Source organism: Ornithorhynchus anatinus, chromosome 4 (assembly GCF_004115215.2).
Source record: "Ornithorhynchus anatinus isolate Pmale09 chromosome 4, mOrnAna1.pri.v4, whole genome shotgun sequence".
In the NCBI taxonomy this organism is placed as follows: domain Eukaryota; kingdom Metazoa; phylum Chordata; class Mammalia; order Monotremata; family Ornithorhynchidae; genus Ornithorhynchus; species Ornithorhynchus anatinus.
In genome coordinates, this window is record NC_041731.1 from 73,158,444 (window position 1) to 73,180,932 (window position 22,489).

Genomic DNA, 22,489 nt, shown 5'->3' on the forward strand with positions numbered 1-22,489 from the left:
GGATGGATTTTAGAGCTGCTGTGATGGTAGACCCAACAGGATTTGGTGACGGACTGAATATATAGGCCGGGCCAAGGGGCATTCTGAAAGTTAAGTCTCCTAGGTCAAAAAGGGTTTAGAATCTTTCCCCAGAAGAAACAAAATAATTTATGTATTTGGAAAATTAAACACCTTTTGCTAGGCTATTTGATTTGATGGTTGGACTGTCTGGATAATATCACACCCACACTTCCACACTATTTCCACCCTGTGATTTCACCAAGTAGAATGCCTAAAGGCATCTTGACTATTTGATCCAATCCAGGATAGTGTCCAAGTAAAGTTCTCAATTTCCTGTCCCTTACCAAAGTAACATTGAACCTTTAGCTCAATCTATGGATTATGGATAATGATTTCAGTTTGAAAGAGATCACTAAGTGCCATAAAACAAATGCAATTATTAAAATGGGAATGTGCACAATGAATGAGGCCAGATCTTTTTCAAATACTGAGATCATTTTAATCTTCCTAATTGCAAGTCAAAAAGCGGGAAAAAAATTAGAAGATTGATTCTTTTATAAGGTTCCTTTATATTCATTTGTGAAAGCCAGTGAATGCAGAAAATCACAAGACCTCATTTGTCATAACTCAGTGTAGAAAGACAGAATAAGGTCACAGAAGAACTGAGAGGTTCTGAATGAGAATCAGAATCAAGGCTTTCTGGATAAGAATAATGACTAGTTTCTTGAACCTTGAGAATCCACCAGGAATGATCACATCCTGTGGGAGTTTAAGAAAACTAATAGTTTGAAATTTAGTTAACAAACCTCTAAACCTATTGCAGATAACTAAACTAAGATTTATAGCTAGCACCTCCCAAATGAAGACAGGCTAACAATATGACATAACATTCGGAAGAGAAATTTAAATAAGCTATGAAAAATGAAAACTTCATTGAACATGTTTCATCCAAACCAAAATGGCATCAGCACATAGAACCAAAGAACTCAAAGTTGGAGGAAGTGTTTTGTAACTAAAACTGGAAGGAAAGAAGAGTAAGGAACAAGTCCTGTGATCTGTAATGTCTGTAATGTCGCACCGGGCCGGAGATGACTCTAGGGCATATTCATGTTGATAGTGAGGAATCTGTAAGATAATGTGATGGAGCTGTGATTTGCATAACAGATGTTTAGTTGGTTTACAAATTTGTCTGGCTGGCCTATCAATTCTACCAATCCTGAGGCAAAGGGGTTAAACTGCAGTCACAGCCTCCCTGCACAAATTATATAACATTTGTATCAGTATCAGCTTCCAATAATAATAAAAATAATGATGGTGTTTCCTATGTTAAGTGCTTACTATGTACAAAGCACTGTTCTAAGCGCTGGGGGAGGGGGGATACAAGATAATCGGGTTGTTCCACGTGGGACTCACAGTCTTAATCCTCGTTTTACAGATGAGGTAACTGAGGCCCAGAGAAGTTAAGTGACCTGCCCAAAATCACACAGCTGACAAGTGGTGGAGCCGGGTCTGTGAGCCCATCATTGGACAGGGATTGTCTCCACGAATTGCTGAATTGTACATTCCGAACACTTAGTAGAGTGTTTCTGCACACAGTAAGTGCTTAAAACATACTACTGAATGAATGAATGAACCCATGACCTCTGACTCCCACTGAGCCAAACTGCTTCCAACACCTTCACAGTCTGGGGAAGTGCAATGTGGGGACAGTCCTGTCTCCCACTGCTACTGGCCCTGGGAGATTTTTTTTGTCTGTTTTTCCTAGTAAAAAGAAAATAAACAAAAGGTTTCTCTTTTTGTCTCTTCTGCCTGCCCACTTGGGAGGTGGACCTAGTGCAGCACAAACCCGAGCCATGAAGGGAAAGCCCAGTCCATTTCACTATGCTCCCATAGTCCTGAGCTTAGCAGTGGCAATGCAATGGAAACAGTGTCCATCTCCTCCCGGCCGCAGGGATCATCCAGGGAAAATGAGCCAGGACAGTAGAGGAAAACATGTTTGCCTGCTTTACCCAGTCCAGAGTCCAGGAAAAGCAGCTGGGACAGCAGAGGAAAACATTTTCCTGCCCACTCTGGAGCCCAGGAAAATGAGCCAGGACAGCAGAGGGAAACATGTTTTCCTGTTTCCTGTTGTTGCTGCAACTCCAAATCCTGAGAAAATGAGCTGAGACAACAGAAGAAAATGTATATACCCTCTCAGTCAGCCGGGGGTTCCTTCTTACTCAGCTTCATGAAAAATCCTGCCTTTATCTTACCCAGCATTCATTCATTAGTATTTATTGAGTGCTTACTATATGCAGAGCACTGTACTAAGTGCCTGGAATGTACAATTCAGCAACAGATAGAGACAATCCCTGCCCAATGACAGGCTCACAGTCTAAGTGGGGGAGACAGATGGCAGAGTAAAACAGAATGAAACAAAAACAAGACAACAATATCACGATAAATAGAATCAAAGGGATGTATACCTCATTAACAAAATAAATAGGGTGATAATATATACAAATGAGCAGCAAACACTAATTGGAAAGTCCAACAACTTCATAATTTAAACTATGAGAGAGCCATTCAGGAGAATTTCTACAACTCTGCTTTATGGTATCATATGGAGAGATTTTGCCTGATTAAAATTTCATAGAGCAAAATCCACCATACCACCATGGAATCAACTGAAGATTTGTTTGGGGAATCTGAGACAACTGAGAAGGGAAAAATTGTCAGTCAAAGAGAGTGACTGACAGCTGTGGCAATCAACAAAAAAGAATACCTACATTCACAAATGTAGCCATACCAATACTAGAAGGTGGAAAAAAAAATAGGTGGGTAAATTGGAATTCTCAGTGAGATTCTTCATATAATTGATATCTCTGAGACTTGGTATAGGAAAGAAAACTGATGAGATATAGTGTAGTCGGGTAACATGCAATGTAGTGCATCTAGGGAAAAATGACCTAACTTCCTACTACATGATGATGGGATATGAGCTATCAGTCATGATGGCGAAAAGAGACCTTGGAGAACTGTTTACTGTTTCATCCAATCATTGATTCAGTGTGTGGTGAAAGGGAGTACACAGAAAATTACTCTGCCACTATGAAGGAAACACTGTCCTTTGTTCCTGGAATGCTGCCTAATCCAGAAAGACACAGCAGAAATGCTGAAGGGATAAAAATTAGCATTTGAAGTCTTGGAAGGGTAGGAGATGTTTTCAAATGAAATCATATACAGTGTAGAGATCTAGTACCCAAAGTTAGGCTCACCAATTTCCAAATGATACTCCAAGTCAAAATGCTGCGTTCAAAATCAATTACTGGTTGATCTTGAGCATATGAAACTCTTTACCACAGGAAATTATAAAAGTTTCAAAAGATTGGCTATTAATATTATTAATAATTATTATTTTTAATTACCCTGATTTTCCATGAAATTTATATTTTTTTCTTTTGGGAATTAATATTGTTTGGATACCCCCCCCCTTCCTTACCTCCTTCATTCAAGCTTTAGGCATTAATTGGGTGCCTACTTTGTGGAAAGTAGTGTTTTAAATGCTGAGAAAAAGTACAATGGTGATTGTTCACACACAATTAACTCTCAATTTTGTATCAGTTTTGTATCTACCCTAGCAGGGAGAGAATTAGTTCCACCTTCAATTTTGGATCTACCCCAGTGGGGAGAAATCAGTTCCACTCTCTGTCTTGTATCTACCACAGTATGGAGAAAATCAGTTCCACCTTCCATCTCCATCACCTGAGGGCCACACTTCCCTTAGTTTCCCTCCCCCATGCCCATACAAGTGGAAAAAAAATCAATACAATCTTTACTCCCTAGACTGTCCCAAAACAACACAGCTAAAGTGTCAGGTCCAGGAACAGCTGTAGGTCCAACTATAGGTACTGGCCACCCAGGGCTGGGAAAAAAATATGCTATCACAATAATAATAATAATAATTGTGGTATTTGCTAAGGGCTTACTATATGCCAAACACTGTACTAAGCACTGGAGTGGATACAACCAAATCTCTGTCCAACATGGGGTTCATAGTCTCAATCCCCATTTTACAGATGAGGTAACTGAGGCCCATAGAAATAAAGTGACTTGCCCAAGGTCACAGCAGACAAGTGGCAGAGTTGGCATTGGAACCCAGATCCTTCTGACTCCCAGGTCTGTGCTCTATGCCTTAGGCCACTCTGTTTCTCTTGCTTAAGGTACCCTGGTTACCCTAGTAATGTGGTGAAACATGATATTGTCATAGGGAAGTCTGTCTGAACCTCATTCCCTTCCTCCAGAGCTTTTGTGTTATCTTAGGTTGCTGATAATAATAATGATAATAATGATGGTATTTAAGTGCTTCTATGTGCCAGGCACTGTACTTAGCGCTGGGGTGGATGCAAGCAAATAGAGTTGGACACAATCCCTGTCTCATGTGGGACTCACAGTTTCAATTCCCACTTTACAGATGAAGGAACTGAGGCCCAGAAAAGTGAAGTGACTTGCCCAAGGTCACACAGCAGGAAAGTGGCAGAGCCGAGATTAGAATCCATGACTTCTGACTTCCAGGCCCATGTTCTCTCCATGTCACATGCTGCTTCCTACACAAACATTTCATTTAAGATGAGGATCCCATGAGCTTTCAAATTTTCCCTGTAGCCTCCCCTCAGATAGGAGGATCATTAGGGAGGCCTAATGGAAAGAGCACAGGACTGCAATCCTGGCTCCACCACTTACTTGCAACTCGCTCAATTTTCTCCATGCCTACAGGTCCTCATCCGGAAAACGGTGATGAAACACTGTTCTCCCTTCCCTTTAAAGTATGAACCCCATGTGAGGCAGAGATAGACCTGATCTGATTAGATTGTATCTACTGTAGCACTAAGCACATAGTAAGGGCTAAATACATTCCATCATTATTACTACTACAAGGTACCTATTGTTAAGGTAGGTATTCCTCATAGTACTAATAGTAATGATGGGCGCTTAAGTGCTTATTAGGTGCCAGGCACTGTTCTAAGCTCTGGTGTAGATACAAGGTAGTTAAGTTGGACACAATCCTGTCCCACACAGGGCTCACAGCCTTAATCCCCATTTTACAGAAGAGAGTACTGATGCAAAGAGGAAGTGAAGTGACTTCCCCATAGTCACACAGCAGACAAGGGGCATAGGTGGGATTAGAACTCCTAGGTCTATGTTCTAGCCACTTGTCCATGATGCCATGCCAGGTACTTTACCAAGGGGGGAGGATGGAGAGGCGGAGAGAGAGGGAGGGAGAGGGAGAGAGAGGGAGGGAGGGAAAAAGAGGGAGGGAGAGAGAGAGAGAGAGCGGGAGAGAGAGAGAGGGAGGGAGGGAGAGAGAGAGGGAGAGAGGGAGAGGGAATGTAAAGTACTGTATTATGCACTGTGGTAGACTGGGTACAACCATATCAGAACAAGTATATGTCCTATATGGACTTTCAGTGTCTAAGGAGGATGAAAAACAGGTATTTATTCCACGTTCAATAGATGAGGAAACTGAAGCGCAGAGAGGTTGTATGAGTTGCTCAAGGTCACCCAGCAAGTAAATTTCAAAACTGTTTCCTGCCTACTGGTGTTGCTCCCTAGGACACTAGGGTGATAGGGTTTCTATCTGATGCTAAGTCAGATGGTCATTTCTAGATCACTTTTGATTCAACTGATCAGATTAGCTAAAGGTTGGATAAGATTTTAGGGAAAAATACCTAAAAGACTCTGAGACTTTTCTTCTTCAGATCACTGTGTACATAGAGGCTGTTAGAACCTTCTCGGGTTAGCAGCAACTTGTTTCATCCTTTAGATCCATCTTTTAGGAATGAATTGAATTAGGTTATCCCTGGGTAGATTAGTATCACACAAAAGGGAGATGAAGGGTGTGAACTAAGGCTCTTTGTGGGTGCTGAGAATCTGATGGGCTAGGGTGCATGTGCATGTTGAATTTTAGAAATAATAATAATGGTATTTAAGTGCTTACTATATACCAGGCACCATACTAAGCGCTGGGGTGGATACCAGTAAATTGGGTTGGATGTAGTCCCTGTCCCACATGGGGCTCACAGTCTCAATCCCATTTTATGGAAGAGGTAATTGAGGCACTGAAAAGTTAAGTGACTTGCTCAAGCAGACAAATGGCAGAGTCAGGACTAGAACCCATGACCTTCTGACTTCCAGGCCCGTTCTTTATCCACTACATCATGCTGCTTCTCTTTGAACCCTATTTAGAACAGAACCAAGCACAAACTATCTGTTCAGTACTGTTTTGCAACATTCAATTACAAACTCTCTGAAGGGATTTAGATGGGTTCAGAGGTATTCCTTTTAGTTCGACCCAATAGGCGAGGAAGGCAGTCTCAAATCCACAGGAAAACATCTGTCAATCATTCTCAAAGGAGATTTCTGAGTGATGGGAAAAATCTCTATGCCAGAAGACCAAATGAAACAAATCTGGGAAGCAGCGTGGCTCAGTGGAAAGAGCCTGGGCTTGGGAGACAAAGGTCGTGGGTTCGAATCCCGGCTCTGTCACTTGTCAGCTGTGTGACTGTGGGCAAGTCACTTAACCTCTCTGTGCCTTAGTTCCCTCATCTGTAAAATGGGGATTAAGACTGTCATGTGGGACAACCTGATTACCCTGTATCTACCCCAGTGCTTAGAACAGTGCTCTGCACATAGTAAGCGCTTAACAAATACCAACATTATGAAGCAGCGTGCCCAGTGGAAAGAGCATGGGCTTTGGAGTCAGAGGTCATGAGTTCGAATCCCGGCTCTGCCACTTGTCAGCTGTGTGACTGTGGGCAAGTCACTTAACTTCTCTGGGCCTCAGTTGCCTCATCTGTAAAATGGGGATTGACTGTGAGCCCCACGTGGGACATCCTGATTCCCCTGTGTCTACCCCAGCGCTTAGAACAGTGCTCGGCACATAGTAAGCGATTAACAAATACCAACATTATTATTATTAACCACCTCAACTGAATTTCTAAGGTTAAAGGGAAGAGCAAAAAATTTATAGGGGATTACAGGTTTCATTTGAAGGAGATCGGCATAGCCTGCACTTACTAAGGCCCAGTCCATATAGCTCTACATCCTAAAAACAAAACAAAACATCTTGGAATAAATGATAACCAACAACTAGCAACATTTTTTCCTTGTAGTACATTATTAGTTTGAGTGGAGATCTATACACTTTTGAGATTTCATTACTGGATAACAGCCCATTTCCCATGCTTCAAACTGAATTTTGTGTCTGATTAATAATAATAACAATAATATTTGTTAAACACTTACTATCTGCCAAGCACTTACATTCCCTCATGAAAATATATATAATTTTTAATTATAGATGGTCACTGTCTCAGTATTTCAATTGTCTAAAATAAACAATACATAAATAATGTGAATATTTAGAAATGCTTTAAAATATGTTGAATAACGTTACTTTAAAAGGTAAAAAAAAAAAATTTGGTAAAATTCTGACTTTTGATGAAGAGGATTCAGTTTCCATCAATATATATTCAATCCATAATTGTGGAATACATTATTTCATCCGATTATTAATGATTTCCCTACTCGTAACTATAATTTTCTTCAACACTATGCTATTGACCAAAAGAAAACCTATTTCTGAGAGAGATTAGATTCTTACAGCATCTTATAACACGTTATCTCCTAGGCCATGGTGCTAGAAAGGCATTCTGTTTTTTCACTTCGGTTTAATCAGCAGTGTGGAATGTGGGATATAGGAGAGATCACTTCAGTCACAAAAACATTGCGTTTAGCTAAGGTATGTCAATGAAGATGTCTATTTGCTTGTGAGAGGTTTTCAGATGATGAGGACTTTTCTCAAATCAAACTCAGAGCCTACGAGCTGATCCTGTGGAGCCACTGAAAAATTCCAAACTTTTCTAATTTGTATTCTGATCCTGACCCTGACTCTAAGCCTGTATTGAAGAAAGGATTTATTTACTGCCTTAACAAGGTCTATGATCACACTTCCTAATTTCAGCAAATGGCAGAATTCACTCTAGGTTATTTATTTCAAATGTCTATCACAGTTCCTACTTCCATCATTTAAATCATCACTCCTTATTTAAAATCATGCCCCACAAGACAACTTTCCCCCAAAAGTTTCAAAATACTAAAATAACTCCCTTGATTCCTAAATCTTTAATCTGTGAAGAGCTAAATAGCCCACAGTTACAGTAGTCTCTCCAGAGTCAATTTATTTTGACCTAATACTTCTCTGCCCTACCATGTCCAACTTAATCCCCTCCATCCAATCAGCCCATTCCTGTCCTTCCTTTCCAGCACCCTCTTCCTGTCTCTCCATTTAACCCCTCCCCATCCCTTGCACTGTTCCCAATTCATCCTTGTCTCCTATTTCAGCACTGCCTTCATTCTTCTTTCCCTGCGGTAGCCCCTCCTTCCACACCTGCACACCACCAACAAATGCAGCCAAATGCAGCCTGTGGAAACCCCATTCAACCTGGGAAGGCTGCCTTTAGTCCTTGACCTGTTCCTGACTAAATCACTCCTCTTTCTCTCCTTCGCTAAGACTTGTCTCTTCCCAGATGACCCTTGCTGCTCTTTTCCATCTTCCCACTACCCAAAGACCCAGTGGGAAAGGAGTAGGAGTCAGCTTCCTTCTAGCTCCTCAATGCTGCTTTTACACCATTCCATCTCCCCTTATCCTTCCTTTGAACCCCTTATCATATGCCTCTACCACCCATTCTAGTTACTAGTCATGGTCATTAATGCTCCCTCCAGGCCCCACCTACAACTTTCTGAACAATTTTTATCCCTTTCTCATATTTCCTCTCTCTTTCTCTATCCCTATATTGATGCTTGGGAATTTCAATATCCCTGTGAATGTTCCTGATGACCCTTCTGCTGCCGCTTCCTCTCACTACCTAACTCCACTGATTTCCTTCTCTACCCCACCTCACCCATTCACCAACTTAGACACACACTCAATCTCACCATCACAAATCCATCCTTACCTGCTTTACCTTGGCTGGGTCTTCCACCTACTATCAAGGTTTCTCTAGCTCTACTGACTTCTTATGCTGACTGTCCTCACCAGTTGTTTCAGTTGCTTAATCTCTCCTCTCAAATTCCCTGTCCCCCACCTTCTCTTATCCCTTTTCCTGGAACAAATACTTTGCTGATAAAAATGATACTATCAGGCATTAACTCTTTAAAATTTTCCCAACTCCTCTCGAGTTCCTCCCTCCTCCAACACTCCTTCAACTCTCTCTCAATTTCTAGCAGTATCTCAGGCGATCTTCCAGCTCCTCCCAAAATCAATCCTCCTCCACCTATGCCTCTTACCCCATACCTTTTGCACACTTGCCCCCTTTCTTCTTCCCTACCTCCTCACCATAATGAACTCTTCACTTGCTAATGATTTCTTCCTCATGCCTTTCAAACATGCTTATGAATCCCTTCCCTTAAAAATTAGAAAGAAAAAAACCTCCCTTGACCCCATAGCTACTTCCAGTTAATGCCTCATCACCCTTCTCCATTCCTCTCAAAATTCATTGAACAAGTTGTCTACATCAGCTTTCTCCACTTCCTCTCCTCCAATTCTCTCCTTGACCCCATTTGCTCTAGCTTCCACCTCATTCACTCCATAGAAACTGAATTCTCAAAGGTCACCTGTGATTTCTTTCTTGCCAAATCTAGCAATCTGCTCTTTCGGCTGCTTTTGATGCCCCCTTCTACTGGAAACAGTACTGGACTTTGAGTTCATTGGCATTCTCCTCTTCTGGTTCTCCTATCTTTCTTTCCACTTCTTCTCAGTTGCTTTCATAGGCTTTTTGTGTGCATCACCACCTCTTAACTGTGGAAGATCCTCAAGGATAATTCTGGGTCCCCTTATACAATAATAATAATGGTCTTGAGTTCTATCCTGGTTCTGCCACTTGTCTGCGCTGTGGCCTTGGGAAAGTCACTTAACTTCTCTGTGCCTCAGTTACCTCATCTGTAAAATGGGGATGAAGGCTGCAAGTCCTTTGTGGAACAGGGGCTGTGGGCAACTCAATTTGCTTGTATCTACCACAGCACTTAGTACAGTGCCTGGCACATAGCAAGTGCTTAACAAATACCATAATTATTATTATTATATTTTTCATCTACATTCACTATCCCTGGAGAACACATTCACTACTATGGTTCAATAACCATCTCTATGCAGACAATTTGCAAATCTACAACTCCAGATCTTATCTTTCTCCTTCTATTCAGCCCAATATATACTGACTTCAGGACATATTTACTTGGATGTCCTACTGATGCCTCAAATTTAACATGTCCAAGCAGAATTTCTCATCTCCTCAACCAAACCTTATATTCCCTTTGACTTTCCCATTACTGTGGGTAGTACAACTATCCTTTTTCTCCCACAGGCCTTGGCATTATCCTCAACTCATCTCTTTCATTTCAACCCATATGGTGAATGTCACCAGATCCTGTTAGTTCAATCTTCACAACATTGCAAAATGTACCCTTTCCTCTGTATTAAAACCACTACCAGGCTGATCTAAACAATTATCCAATTTCATCTTGACTATTGCATCAGCCTCCTGCTTCCTGTCTCTCCCCTTTTCATTATATTTTTCACTCTGGTCTAGATCATTTTTCTAGATCCAGAGATTGTCCAGATCATTTTTCTTATTAAAAAAGGCCAAAAAATTAATTCCATGTTTCTCTCTCGTCAAGAATCTCCAGTGGTTGTCCACCCACCTCTATATAAAACAGACACTCCAGATCATCAGAATTATGTTCACTTTGTTCCTCTAACTTCAGCCTACTTACTCTACTTCAATCATGTATATCTTGTCACTGACCACTTAACCACATCCTTCCTCTGTAGTTGAATACTCTCCCTTTTCGTAGTCAACAGACCATCACCTCCAATGCCCTCAAAGACTTGTTAAAATCACATCTTCTCCAAGAAGCTTTCCCTGACAAAGGTCTCATTTCCCTTACTCCCTCTCCCTTCTGTGCTAACCTAGCACAGAAAGGGTATTTTTACCCTTTATTCATCCCACCCTTATTCCCACAGCACTTACGCATATATCAGTAATTTATTTTAGGAACTGCCTCATCCTCTAGTCTGTGAGTTCCTTGTGGGCAGGGAACATAGCTACCAACCTATTATATTGTACTTTCCTAAGAGCTTAGTGCAGAGCTCTGCACACGATAAGTGCTCAATAAATTTGATTGATTGAAAATATAATAAATAGAGAATTGAACAGGAATTAACTCAAGTTACTACTATTCCACTTAGGTACAATGTCTAGTATTCACCTAGAAAGCATAAATTATTGTTTTTTTCTTTTTTATCCCATTACAATTCACATAAGAACAGCAATTGAAAAAGGCTGGGGATAGGTACAAGATAGGAATTGTCAACACACCCAGGAAGCTGTGACAGTTTAACAAAAGCATTGCTTATAGCTGGGAAGATTGGGCTGTCTCTCCATGTACTGTTCCTATATGTGCTTTGTTACTGAGTTTTATAAAAGTTCTCATTATCTTTAATTTCTTGTAGTTAATGTATTCCCCTCTTCTACATGGTTTTCTTCTCCACCTTGATCTGCTTGATTGTGAAAATCCTTGAGTAACTATTCCTTTGTAGTCAGTCAAAAGCTTTTCTAATTGTTTTATACATAGTATCTACTCAGTAAATACCACTGACTGATCAAATTGATTGTCAACTCCTTGTGAGACCATGTCTAGTTATGCTGTATTCATCCCAGCACATAGCACATTGCTTCACACATTGTAAGTTCTCAATTGTTGACCACTTATTTATTGACCACTTACTATGTGCAGAGGATGTACTAAAGCACTTGGGGGAGTATAAGACAACAGAGTTGGCAGATATGTTTCCCGTGCATAATGAGCTCACAGTCTAAAGGGGTAGACAGACATCGATATAAAGAAATAATAATTAGTAAGCTGTCATTAATTCCATTATCGAATAAAAGAGCTAAACTGTAGTCAGGTAAACAGATTTCCTTTAGCTGTTATTTATCTATTGTAATTTGGAAATTACCCCTTTCAAAAAGGGAGACTATAAAAATCAATTAATTGTATTTATTTAATACATGCTGTGTTCAGAGCATTCTACCTGGAAATGAAATGGTATTTCTACATAATCAGTACCTGCATTAAAAAGACTTTAAAGGCTACACTGAAACTTTCATTTTCTGTCAGAAACTTACTTACAGTTTTGAAGTTATGAAATGTGAATTAAAAAATGTTCTAGTGCTTCTATTTGCCATATTTCCTCAGTAAGAAAAATCCATTCTTACCTTTGTAGTTAACTTTGAAGCCAACTGATCCAACACTTTCATCTGTTTGCAGGTGCAGCCACATCTGGCTACTCATGCTCACAATTAAATCTGGAACGAAGCTCCCTGTCAACCTAGAAATTTCAATATGTATGTTACCCAAAATACTGCTAAAGTCAAATAATTACATACACCTAGTTCTTAAAATAAAGGTTGCATATTTGCAAAAGCCCATGTTAAAAAAAAAAAATTCAGCATCATTATATACAAGCATGGGCATAAATTGTTTCTTCCCATCCTACAACACAACAAAACAGGCTGGAGTAATTTGCACAAATCTTATATGATCCTATAAAAGGTCTAGTCAAAACACGCAGTGGCAATCTATGTAATGGCAGAAATAAGTAGTCTGCTGAATACAAATAGAAAGTCATGGTATTTGGCCTCGTGTTGTCTTACTCTCTCCTGCAGACCATGAAGGACATATGTCATTTAGAATATATGACTGAGGAAGAAATGACATATGCCAACTACATGAAAGATTATTGTGGGATTGTAACAGCATCCACAAGCAACAGGACTGTAGCAAGTCAGGAGAAATCTGCTTAAGGTATAGCTCCCTGGATTCCAGAGAGTAAACTCAGATGTAGTCACAGGTTGGGTTGGGACTTGTCTTGGCCTGACTGGTTCTCTTCCCGACCCCACACTAAATAACTTACCCAAGGGCCATCTCTTTCCACTGTTTTGTAAATTAATGCAAAGTGAAGATTTGCCATATAAGTAGAAAAAGTTAACTATTTTGATCACGATTATTACTCGAAACCAAATGCAGAATGTTACATAGTAGTTGAGGTCATATATTTCTTAACTCCACTAATCCTTTTTGAAACATCCTTAGGAGAGATTGCCATTTTCCATAATGATATCATGGCTTTTGATAAACTTCTTGGGGAAATGGAAAATGGAACAGTATGTGAAGTGGGCCATGATATTGTAAATATGCATTATATTGTGTAGTATGGAAAGCAGGAGAAATGAACATTGCCAGGAGTACCATTTGCATTTCCTGAACTATGTGTTTACATTTGCAGCTTTACTGTTGTATTACCTTAGGGCTTTCTTTTTATTATGATATTTGGGGAAGTAAGCATTATATAGATATTCGGTACGATGTTTGGCTTCTATTGCAATGTTCTTTCCCTTTCTCATAATTTTGTCAAATACCTTTATTTGGAATTAAATATTCTGCCATTTTAAGGTTCAATTTCAAGATCAGAGTATTTGGGGACTTGAGAAAAATCTCTTAGGCTGCTTTTAAGTTATTCAACTGCAAGTAAATTTAGTTTTCTTATTCTAGGGAAATTATAATAAATGTTTTGTATTGTCTTAACAATAAATAATCGATGCAAGTTTTTTTTTTCCTGGGAAATTTACAGTTCATGATGAAAATCACTACAGAAATTCCAAAATTAACATTAAACTTTGGAGAACACACTGCAGAAAGATTTTAGCACTCTCAAGAGTGATTTAGGAATACGGGCTCTCCGAAGTGATAGAGAGTCGCTTGAGTCACTTAGAAGTCTTCCACTTTTATTCCTGACTTGGTTCTCTCTTTCCTTCTCTCCTCTCTTTCCTCATCCTTCCTTCTATTTTTTCCCCCAGATTATTCTCATATCCATTGGTGTCCTTCTAATCATGAACATAAATATTCTCTTTTCACAATATCTAATGGTCTGGCAATGAATATGACTATGTGATTGATCAATGTAGCATATGGTCAGAATACTTTCTATTTTGACTTTATATTAACTTTTAGACAAAAATATTAAATGTCACATAAAAACCTGAAACTTAAGCCTAAAAATAAAGCAAGGGTGAAGCAAAAGCAATAGAAACTTACACTTGCAGTACAGTTCTGGGGTCTCCAACTTCCCCTCCATCACCAATTGTCAAAGTGTCGTAGCCAATCTCCAGATCAAATTCTTCAAAGTTGATCTGAATAACCTAACAGCAAATGTAAAAAGGTCCTCAATTTTAATTCACTAGCATTAGAGTAATGATGATTTTAAAGACCTCAAAATAAAGATAAATGATCCTCGTTGTATGGGAATGTGCAAGTTAAGTGTTATGGTTACCATTCCTTATTGATTAAATTAAAGGATTGCATTTATGCTCTGATGGATCATCAGTGCCTCACCATACCTTTATTTTAGTGAAGGGAGACACTAAGTAAAGCATACTGAATTTTCACACAATATCACAGTCCTATTGAAGATCACACAGCTATGGATGGGAAAATGAAACTGTCATTTACTATAATTTGTATCCTATTGATATTTTTATGCTTTTTTTATTATTTGCACTGTAGTCTCCTAAGTGCTTAGTACACTACTCTGCACATAGTATAGTATAGAATAGTATTGAAATAACATTATTCAGTTGAGACTGAATGAATTTGCTAGATTAGGAGTGTGGAAAATAGCAGAATTATTTTGTTGATCCCTAAGAACCAAATTATTTGATTATCACATTTCAGTTAAACTTTAAAACCAATGTATAACAAATATTTGATAGCATGGCATCAATAGCTAAAAATTTATATTTATTATTATTTCAAATTATTACTTATTTGAAATTCATTATTTCAAATTCACTACTTGCATAGTAGTATATTCATACTACATGTTATTATACTACTATAATTATTCTCAGTTATTCTCAATGGGAACCCCCGATAAAATTCATTAAATCCTTAAAATGCATGCTGTCAAACTCTTAACAACCATAAAGAAAGGAAGAATAAGTTCTTTAAAATATTAAACATGTGGAAGAAAGCTTGCATATTGATCAGCTGTTGTAAATAATGAGATTGATTTATAAATCAAGATTTTGTCCCATCACTGTGAAAAGATAATGATTCCCTCATTACTGAAGAAGGTTACCACTGCAATTCGAAAATAAATGTAAAGCCCTTTCTTTAATTTCCATATGACTTACATTGTAATAATAGAAACATGTTTAACTGAAATTATTATAAACTGCACCACGAAGCAGCACGGCTCAGTGGAAAGAGACCAGGCTTGGGAGTCAGAGGTCGTGGGTTCTAATTCCCGACTCCGCCACTTGTCTGCTGTGTGACTTTGGGCAAGTCACTTCACTTCTCTGGGCCTCAAATAGAATGCCTCTACCTTTAAATAGAATGCATCTTTGGAAATTGAGTGAATGCAAACATCTATTACTCCCTAGACTCCTTTGACTGCATGGCAACAGCTTACAGTGTCATATCTCTGTTGATTTACAATAGTCAATAAATCAATCAGTGGAACTTATTGAGCAGTGACAAGAGGGAGAAGAGTATAAAGCATATGGGAGAGTATAATTCCTGATAACAAGTAGTTTACAGTCTGTTCTCATTTTATAGCATATTAAGATATCACACAATCTATCATAGTACTTAGGAATCATATTTATCTATTTTTTAAATTATTTTGACATGTTTTGTTCATGTTTTACATGTGGCACAAAAATTGAATGATAGTAGTAATTCTCAGGACATCAAAACTAGATTGGAGAATGGGTTAATTCAAGAGTACTTGGATTTCAGAGCTTCATGCTCAGGTCCCTAAATTCAATATTTTACTTTCCCGTTCCCAATGACCCCATTCCGGGATATAGCTGAATAAAACAACCTTATGGATAGTGGATGGGCCTGGGAATCAGAAGAATCTGTGTTCTAATCCCAGCTCCACCACTTGTCTGCTCTGTGGTCTTGGGCAAATCACTTCACTTCTTTGTGCCTCAGTTATCTCATCTGTAAATTGGGGACTAAACCTGTGAGCCCCATGTGGGACTTGGACTGTGTCCAATCTGATTAACTTGTATCTACCCCAGGAATTAGTATAGTGCCTGGCACAAAGTGAGCACTTAAAAAATACCATATTAAAAACAAAATAAAACAAAAGAAACCTGAAGAATTTGCATAGTTCAGGCTCCGATATTTTGGGGAGATACTTCAACTGGGCTAAATCCCACACACAGTGGAAGTGAGATAGAAAATGTTTCTGATAAATTTCTACTTCTAATAATGCAGCAATTGTATATTACGAAATGGGCCTTGATTAATGGGCCCCTTCAGAATTAAGCATCAGTAATTGTACTCTGCCACCTCTGTCTTCTAAACAAATCCACCCTCTACTCTGGCCTTGGGAAAATTTCGCTTATCCTGTTTCTAAAAGATAGCTTGATTCCCATATAACATCTAGATTTAGGTCAAACCTTTATCTTTGTTACGATATGTCTTATCTTATGTTTGGATAGTATAAGAAGATTAATTGGAACAGACATTTAATGGTACATTTTATTTTGCCTGACTTGTAATTTGGACTTATATGCAAAGAATTTCAACAATAAGAAGTCTACTGATTTAAATTCAGTGGTGAGCTAATTACTGACTAATCTTTATAATTCCAGATAAGCACTCAACTATTGAGTTGTCATTGAAATTTTACACATTTATAATACTTGAGCAGTTTCAATAGCACATAATCACTCAGCAGCTAGAAGAGCTTAATTCAAAATGTAGGTAGCATTAAGCTACACATTTAGTTTAACTCATGCAGTTCAGGGATTTTTTTCACCATTACAATAACCCTAATAATAACAACTGTGGTATTTGTTAAGCACATACTATGTGTGAGGGACTATACTAAGTGCTGGGTTGACTACAAGCAAATTAGGTTGGACCTAGTCCCTGCCCCACATGTGGCTCACAGTCTTAATTCCTATTTTACAGATGAGGTAATTAAAGCACAGAGAAGTGAAGTGACTTTCCAAAGATCACACATTAGACAAGTGCCCAGGCCGGGATTAGAACCCATGAATTTTAGCATATGCAAGGAATTTCATCTTTGCTTTGATTTAGAAATTATTAAGGCACATAGAGAGACTGGTATGATCAGAACAAGATGGTTGCAGGGGGATAAAACATGAAATCTTAGAACTGAATTTTATAGAAACTTAGAATGAGTGGAGAAATCAACAATACCGCACCTCCCCCAAAATAAAAAAAAAAAATGTGCAATTAATATTCTTATTACATTAGGTAATATTCAAATATCTACTTGCAGTGTGGATTTGAAAACTCTTCCGGGCCTGTTGACTACTAGCAAATAGAGAGGGTTGCTTAAGATAAGACACAGTGGAAACCCAATTAAATATGTTCCATTGGAAGCCAACCGTGAGGGTTTTAGTCCTGAAATGTTCCCTCAGTGTGACAAAGCACATTGATTAAACACTCTGAAACACCTTACTATCTATGCAAAGACTTGGATAGCTGTATTCATTTACTTTCAGTTGGGGTATGGGCAATTTGGAGAAACACCACCTTATATTTCATATCACTTGCATGAAAATGTTCCTGACAGTGAAGTTGGTTGATGATAGTTGATGACAGTGCCCTAGGCTCCCTTCAATCCCTTGGATCGTCCCTTTCTCCTGGATACATTATCTAACCTTTACTGTCTCCAATGCTGTTCCTTCCAGGTTCTTCTAGCTCTCTGAAAGTTCATTTCCTTTTATGGTACTTGTTAAGCACTTATTATGTGTCAAGCACTGTTCTAAGGACTGGGATATATCAGGGGGTACGCAGTCCCTGTCCCCCACACAGCTCACAGTTCAGGGAGGGATATTATACAGCTACCACCCAGTCTCTTTCACAGGCTGATCTTCTGCCTCCTACTGCTTAACTGTGGGGATGCCTCAAGACTCAGTTCTAGGTCCCCTTCTATTTGCCAGCTATACTAATTTCCTTGGAGAACTCCATTCCCTCACATGGTTTAAACTACCATCTCTATGTGGATAATTTCTAAATCTACTTCTCAGCCCTGATTTCTCTCCTCCTCTGCAGTCTCGCATTTCCTCCTGAGATCAGGACATCTCTACTTGGATACTCAGCTGACACCACAAACTTAATATTCCAAAGCAGAACTCCTCTTTTTCCCATCCAAACTCTGTCCTCCCCTGATTTTTCTATTGCTATGGACAAGATCACCATTCTCCCTCTTTCACAAGCCCGTTACCTTGCCATTTATATAATAATAATAATAATAATGTTGGTATTTGTTAAGCGCTTACTATGTGCCGAGCACTGTTCTAAGTGCTGGGGTAGACATAGGGGAATCAGGTTGTCCCACATGGGGCTCACAGTCTTAATCCCCATTTTACAGATGAGGGAACTGAGGCACAGAGAAGTTAAGTGACTTGCCCACAGTCACACAGCCGACAAGTGGCAGAGCTGGGATTCGAACTCATGAGCCCTGACTCCAAAGCCCGTGCTCTTTCCACTGAGCCACGTATCTCACCTCGCCACTCTCAATGAATCCACATAATCAGTCTGACATGAAATTCTGATGGTTCTTAGTTGACAACATCATTAAAATCCACCCTTCCCCTTCCAACCAAAGTGCACCACGCTGATTCAAACTCCTATTTCCTACTTTAACTTATTGTGCATCAACTGTGAAGGGAAGAACAACTTCCCTGCATCCTGTCTCTGCCCTGTCCAGTCCATACTTCACTCTCCAGCCCGGTTCATTTTTCTGAAAAAGCTTTCACTCAATCTCTCTCCACTCCTCACAAACCTCCTGGGGTTGCCATCCACTTCTGTATAAAACAGAAACTCCCTTTCATCAGCTTGAAGGCATTCAATCAGGCCTCTCTCTCTCTTTTATTTTGTTTAATGGTATCTGTTAAATGCTCACTAAATGCCAGGCACTGTACTAAGCACTAGGGTAAATGTAAGCTAATCAGGTTGGACACAGACCTTGTCCCTCATGGGGATCACAGTATTAATCCCCATTTTACAGATGAGGGCCTTAAGGCACAGAGAAGTTAAGTGAATTGCCCAAAGTCATACAGCAGACAAGTGTTGGTCAGAATTAGAACCCAGGTCCTTCTGAGTCCTAGGATGCTGCTCTATTCACTAGGCCAAGTTGTTCTCTCACCTAAACTTCCTGATCTACTATAAATCACTCTGCTCCTCTCACATCAACCCACCCACTGTACCCTGATCTTGTCTGTCCTGCCACTGACCCCTTGCCCACATTCTCCCTTGGGTCTTAAACTCCCTCCCCCTTCACATCTGACAATCCATCACTCATCCCGCCTTCACAACATTCCTAAAATCACATCTCCTCCAAGATGCCTTCCCAGACTAAGCCCTTTATTTTGCCTATTCTGCCCTCCCATCTGTGTAGACTATGCATTTGGCTGTGTATGTCTTTAAGTACTGTAATATTCATCCCAGTTCCACAATATTTAGAAAAATATTCTTATAGTCTATTTTCTCTACACCCAATCTACTGTATTGTCTGTCTCACCCTTTAGACTGTAACTCTTTGTGGGCAGGGGTTATGGTCTACCAATTCTGTTGTTTTGTACTTAGGTAAGCACTTAATATGGTAAATACTCTACATACAGTAAATGCTCAGTAAATATTATTGATTGAACATATCATATAATCAATTGACAACTTTCGTAGGAATAAAAAATGCATGCTATATAGCACTCATAATTATTATACCTAGGAACTGAATAATCTATGTAGACGTGGGTGTTCACAATAATATTTGGTAGTATAACTGCCCTTTTATTCTGTTGCGATTTGAGTTTCTGGGAAATTGCAGTGCAAAAATAGGAACGGAATATGCTTGATCCCATCGTTTTTTTCAATATTTATGTGTCCCATACCAGAGGCTGTATGCAGTGAAAGTTGAAATCACCTCTTTTTTTGTTTTTCTATGACAAATAGATTTTCTACTTACCTTATTTGTATTCACTGCAGTAATAACCCAAACACACTGAGCATTACTATCATACTGGAATGGAAAGTTGGGAGATGTGAAGGTACCGCCTGGTCCTTGAAGATTTGAACCACAAGTTTTGACTGCAAAAAGAAATTAAATTGTATCTTAAATGACACATTATGACAATGCAGTAATAATTTATTTAAATGAAATACACTACCAAATGATATTTAAGTATGGAATTTGAATATTAAAATTGCAATCACAGGCACATACACAATATTCTAATGTTCCTTGCAAAACTGGAATCACTGACATTAAAGTGCTTTTGAAGTTCATGAAATCAATATTTTCAGCTTACATTAAATGCTAGCATTGAATGATTTCATGAAAAATAAACTCTGTAGACAGAAAAAATTAGTTTAAAAAGAAATAATTGCATTATGCTAACATATATCTACTGAGAGAAGTAAGAAATTTCTACTCATTAAGCAAACTTCTGATGTAGAACAACATACCCATATCATGAAAATCAAAAAATTCTAATATTAAAAAAGCAGGGCTTCTAGAATGTATGAAGTAACACATTTTGTAGATTGTGAATCTCTCTGACGGACAGGATCTGGTCTCATTCTTAATTGTGTATTCTTTCCCAGCACATGGTACAGTGCTCTACACATAGTAAGCACTTAAATACTATTTACTTCTGCTTACTGGAGAAAACAATAGGGGAATGTATAGTCATTAAACTGATTTTTAAAATTAACCACAGGGTAGATCATAAAACAAAATACAGCACATAGCCATGCCAATAAAAGTTCCATAGCTTGCTTATTTTTATGGTATTTGTTAAGAGCATAGTATGTGTCAAGCAGTGTTTAAAGTGCCGGGAGAGGCACAAGTTAATCAGGTTGAACATAGAATGTGAGTCCCATGGGGAACAGGAACTAAGTGGGAAGGAGAATTTTTATTGAATCTCCAAATTACAGTTGAGGATACTGAGGCACAGAGAAGTTAAGTCTTTTGCCGAAGGTCACATAGCAGGAAATTGGCAGGGTAGGATTAGAATCCAGGTCCTTGGACTCTCAGTTTTGTGATCTTTCTAGCAGGCCACACTGCTTCCCTGTTCTAAAACCTAAAACAAACACAAATAGTTTCTACAAATATTAATCTTAATAGGGCTCAGCACATTTGTTGAATCAGTGAATGACTCATACCACTTCATTACTCCACACAAATAAATTGCCTTTCAATCAATCAATATTTGAGTGCACAATACTTTGTGCAGAGCACTGTACTAAGCACTTGGGAGAGTACAATCTGTTGATAGACCTATTCTCTGGTCATGATGAGCTTAGTGTAAGGGGGAGAAATTACAGATATGAACACAAGGGATGAGGGGCACACAGTAAGCCCTTAATAAATGCAACTGAATGGAGGGTTAATTGGGAAGGCTTCTTAGTGGAGATGTGCTTTCAGTAAGTCTTGGAAGGTGGGGAGAGTGATCATCTGTCAGATATCACGAGGGAGGGTACTTCAGCCCAGAGACAGGACATGGGCAACAGATCAACCGTGAAATAGATGAAACTGAGGTACAGTTAGCAAGTTGGCATAAGAGGAGTGAAGGGAGCAAGTTGGGTTGTAGCAGGAAATTGGGCGTAAGGTAGGAAGGGATAAGGTAATTGAGTGCTTTAAAGAAACTGATAAAGAATTTTTCTTTGATGTGGAGGTGGATGGGTAACCACTGGCTGTTCTTGAGGAGTGGGGTATTCTGATGGCATAACTTATTATATTAAAAAATTTCCCTAATTTCCATTAATCCAAATAATATGCTTGCTTAAGGCTGGGATAAGGAACACTACAGATTATTTTCTTTCTTTGCTTTTTTGAACAATGGAGGAAGGGAGAACTTATCTTTGAGCACCACTCTGAGCAGGAAAAGCTACTTCACAGTAATTGCAAAATTATTTCAAAAGTAAAATGATTTTTTTGTGTAAAATGAACTGTCTCATATTGAATCAGTGTTAGCAGAAGTGGTCCAGTTGGAACAACAGACATAGAAAATAGAACTAGATTACTACAATCATACTAAGAATAAAGTAGTCCAAAATGATGCAACAAGACAGCAGGAAAAAATACTGCAGGAGTCCATAGGACTGATTTCTTCACATTTTTGGACAGCCAGATAGGCCTACAGGTGTCAGAATCACCACCACTGCTGCTCTCTCTGGCCACATCAAAAGTCACCTCAGGAACAGTCAGTAAATTCCCACCCTCTGCCCTGCAATTTCATCTCCTCCTCTAGCAGAACTCCTCCCACCAAATGCAGTGCTGGCTATTCCTGGAAGAAGTGAGTAGAATGTGCTCATGGCAACTGTAGCCCCCAGTATT

The 22,489-nt window shown here is 39.1% G+C and overlaps 1 protein-coding gene across 1 annotated transcript in view; it reads right to left on the reverse strand.

Annotated features, from left to right (window-relative positions):
• Nucleotides 1–22,489, reverse strand: part of CSMD3 (CUB and Sushi multiple domains 3) — a 778,187-nt gene that overhangs the window by 393,297 nt on the left and 362,401 nt on the right. The window contains 3 exon segments of the mRNA XM_029063925.2: nt 12,318–12,430; nt 14,197–14,300; nt 20,117–20,238. Coding sequence (XP_028919758.1) covers nt 12,318–12,430; nt 14,197–14,300; nt 20,117–20,238 — 339 coding nt within the window.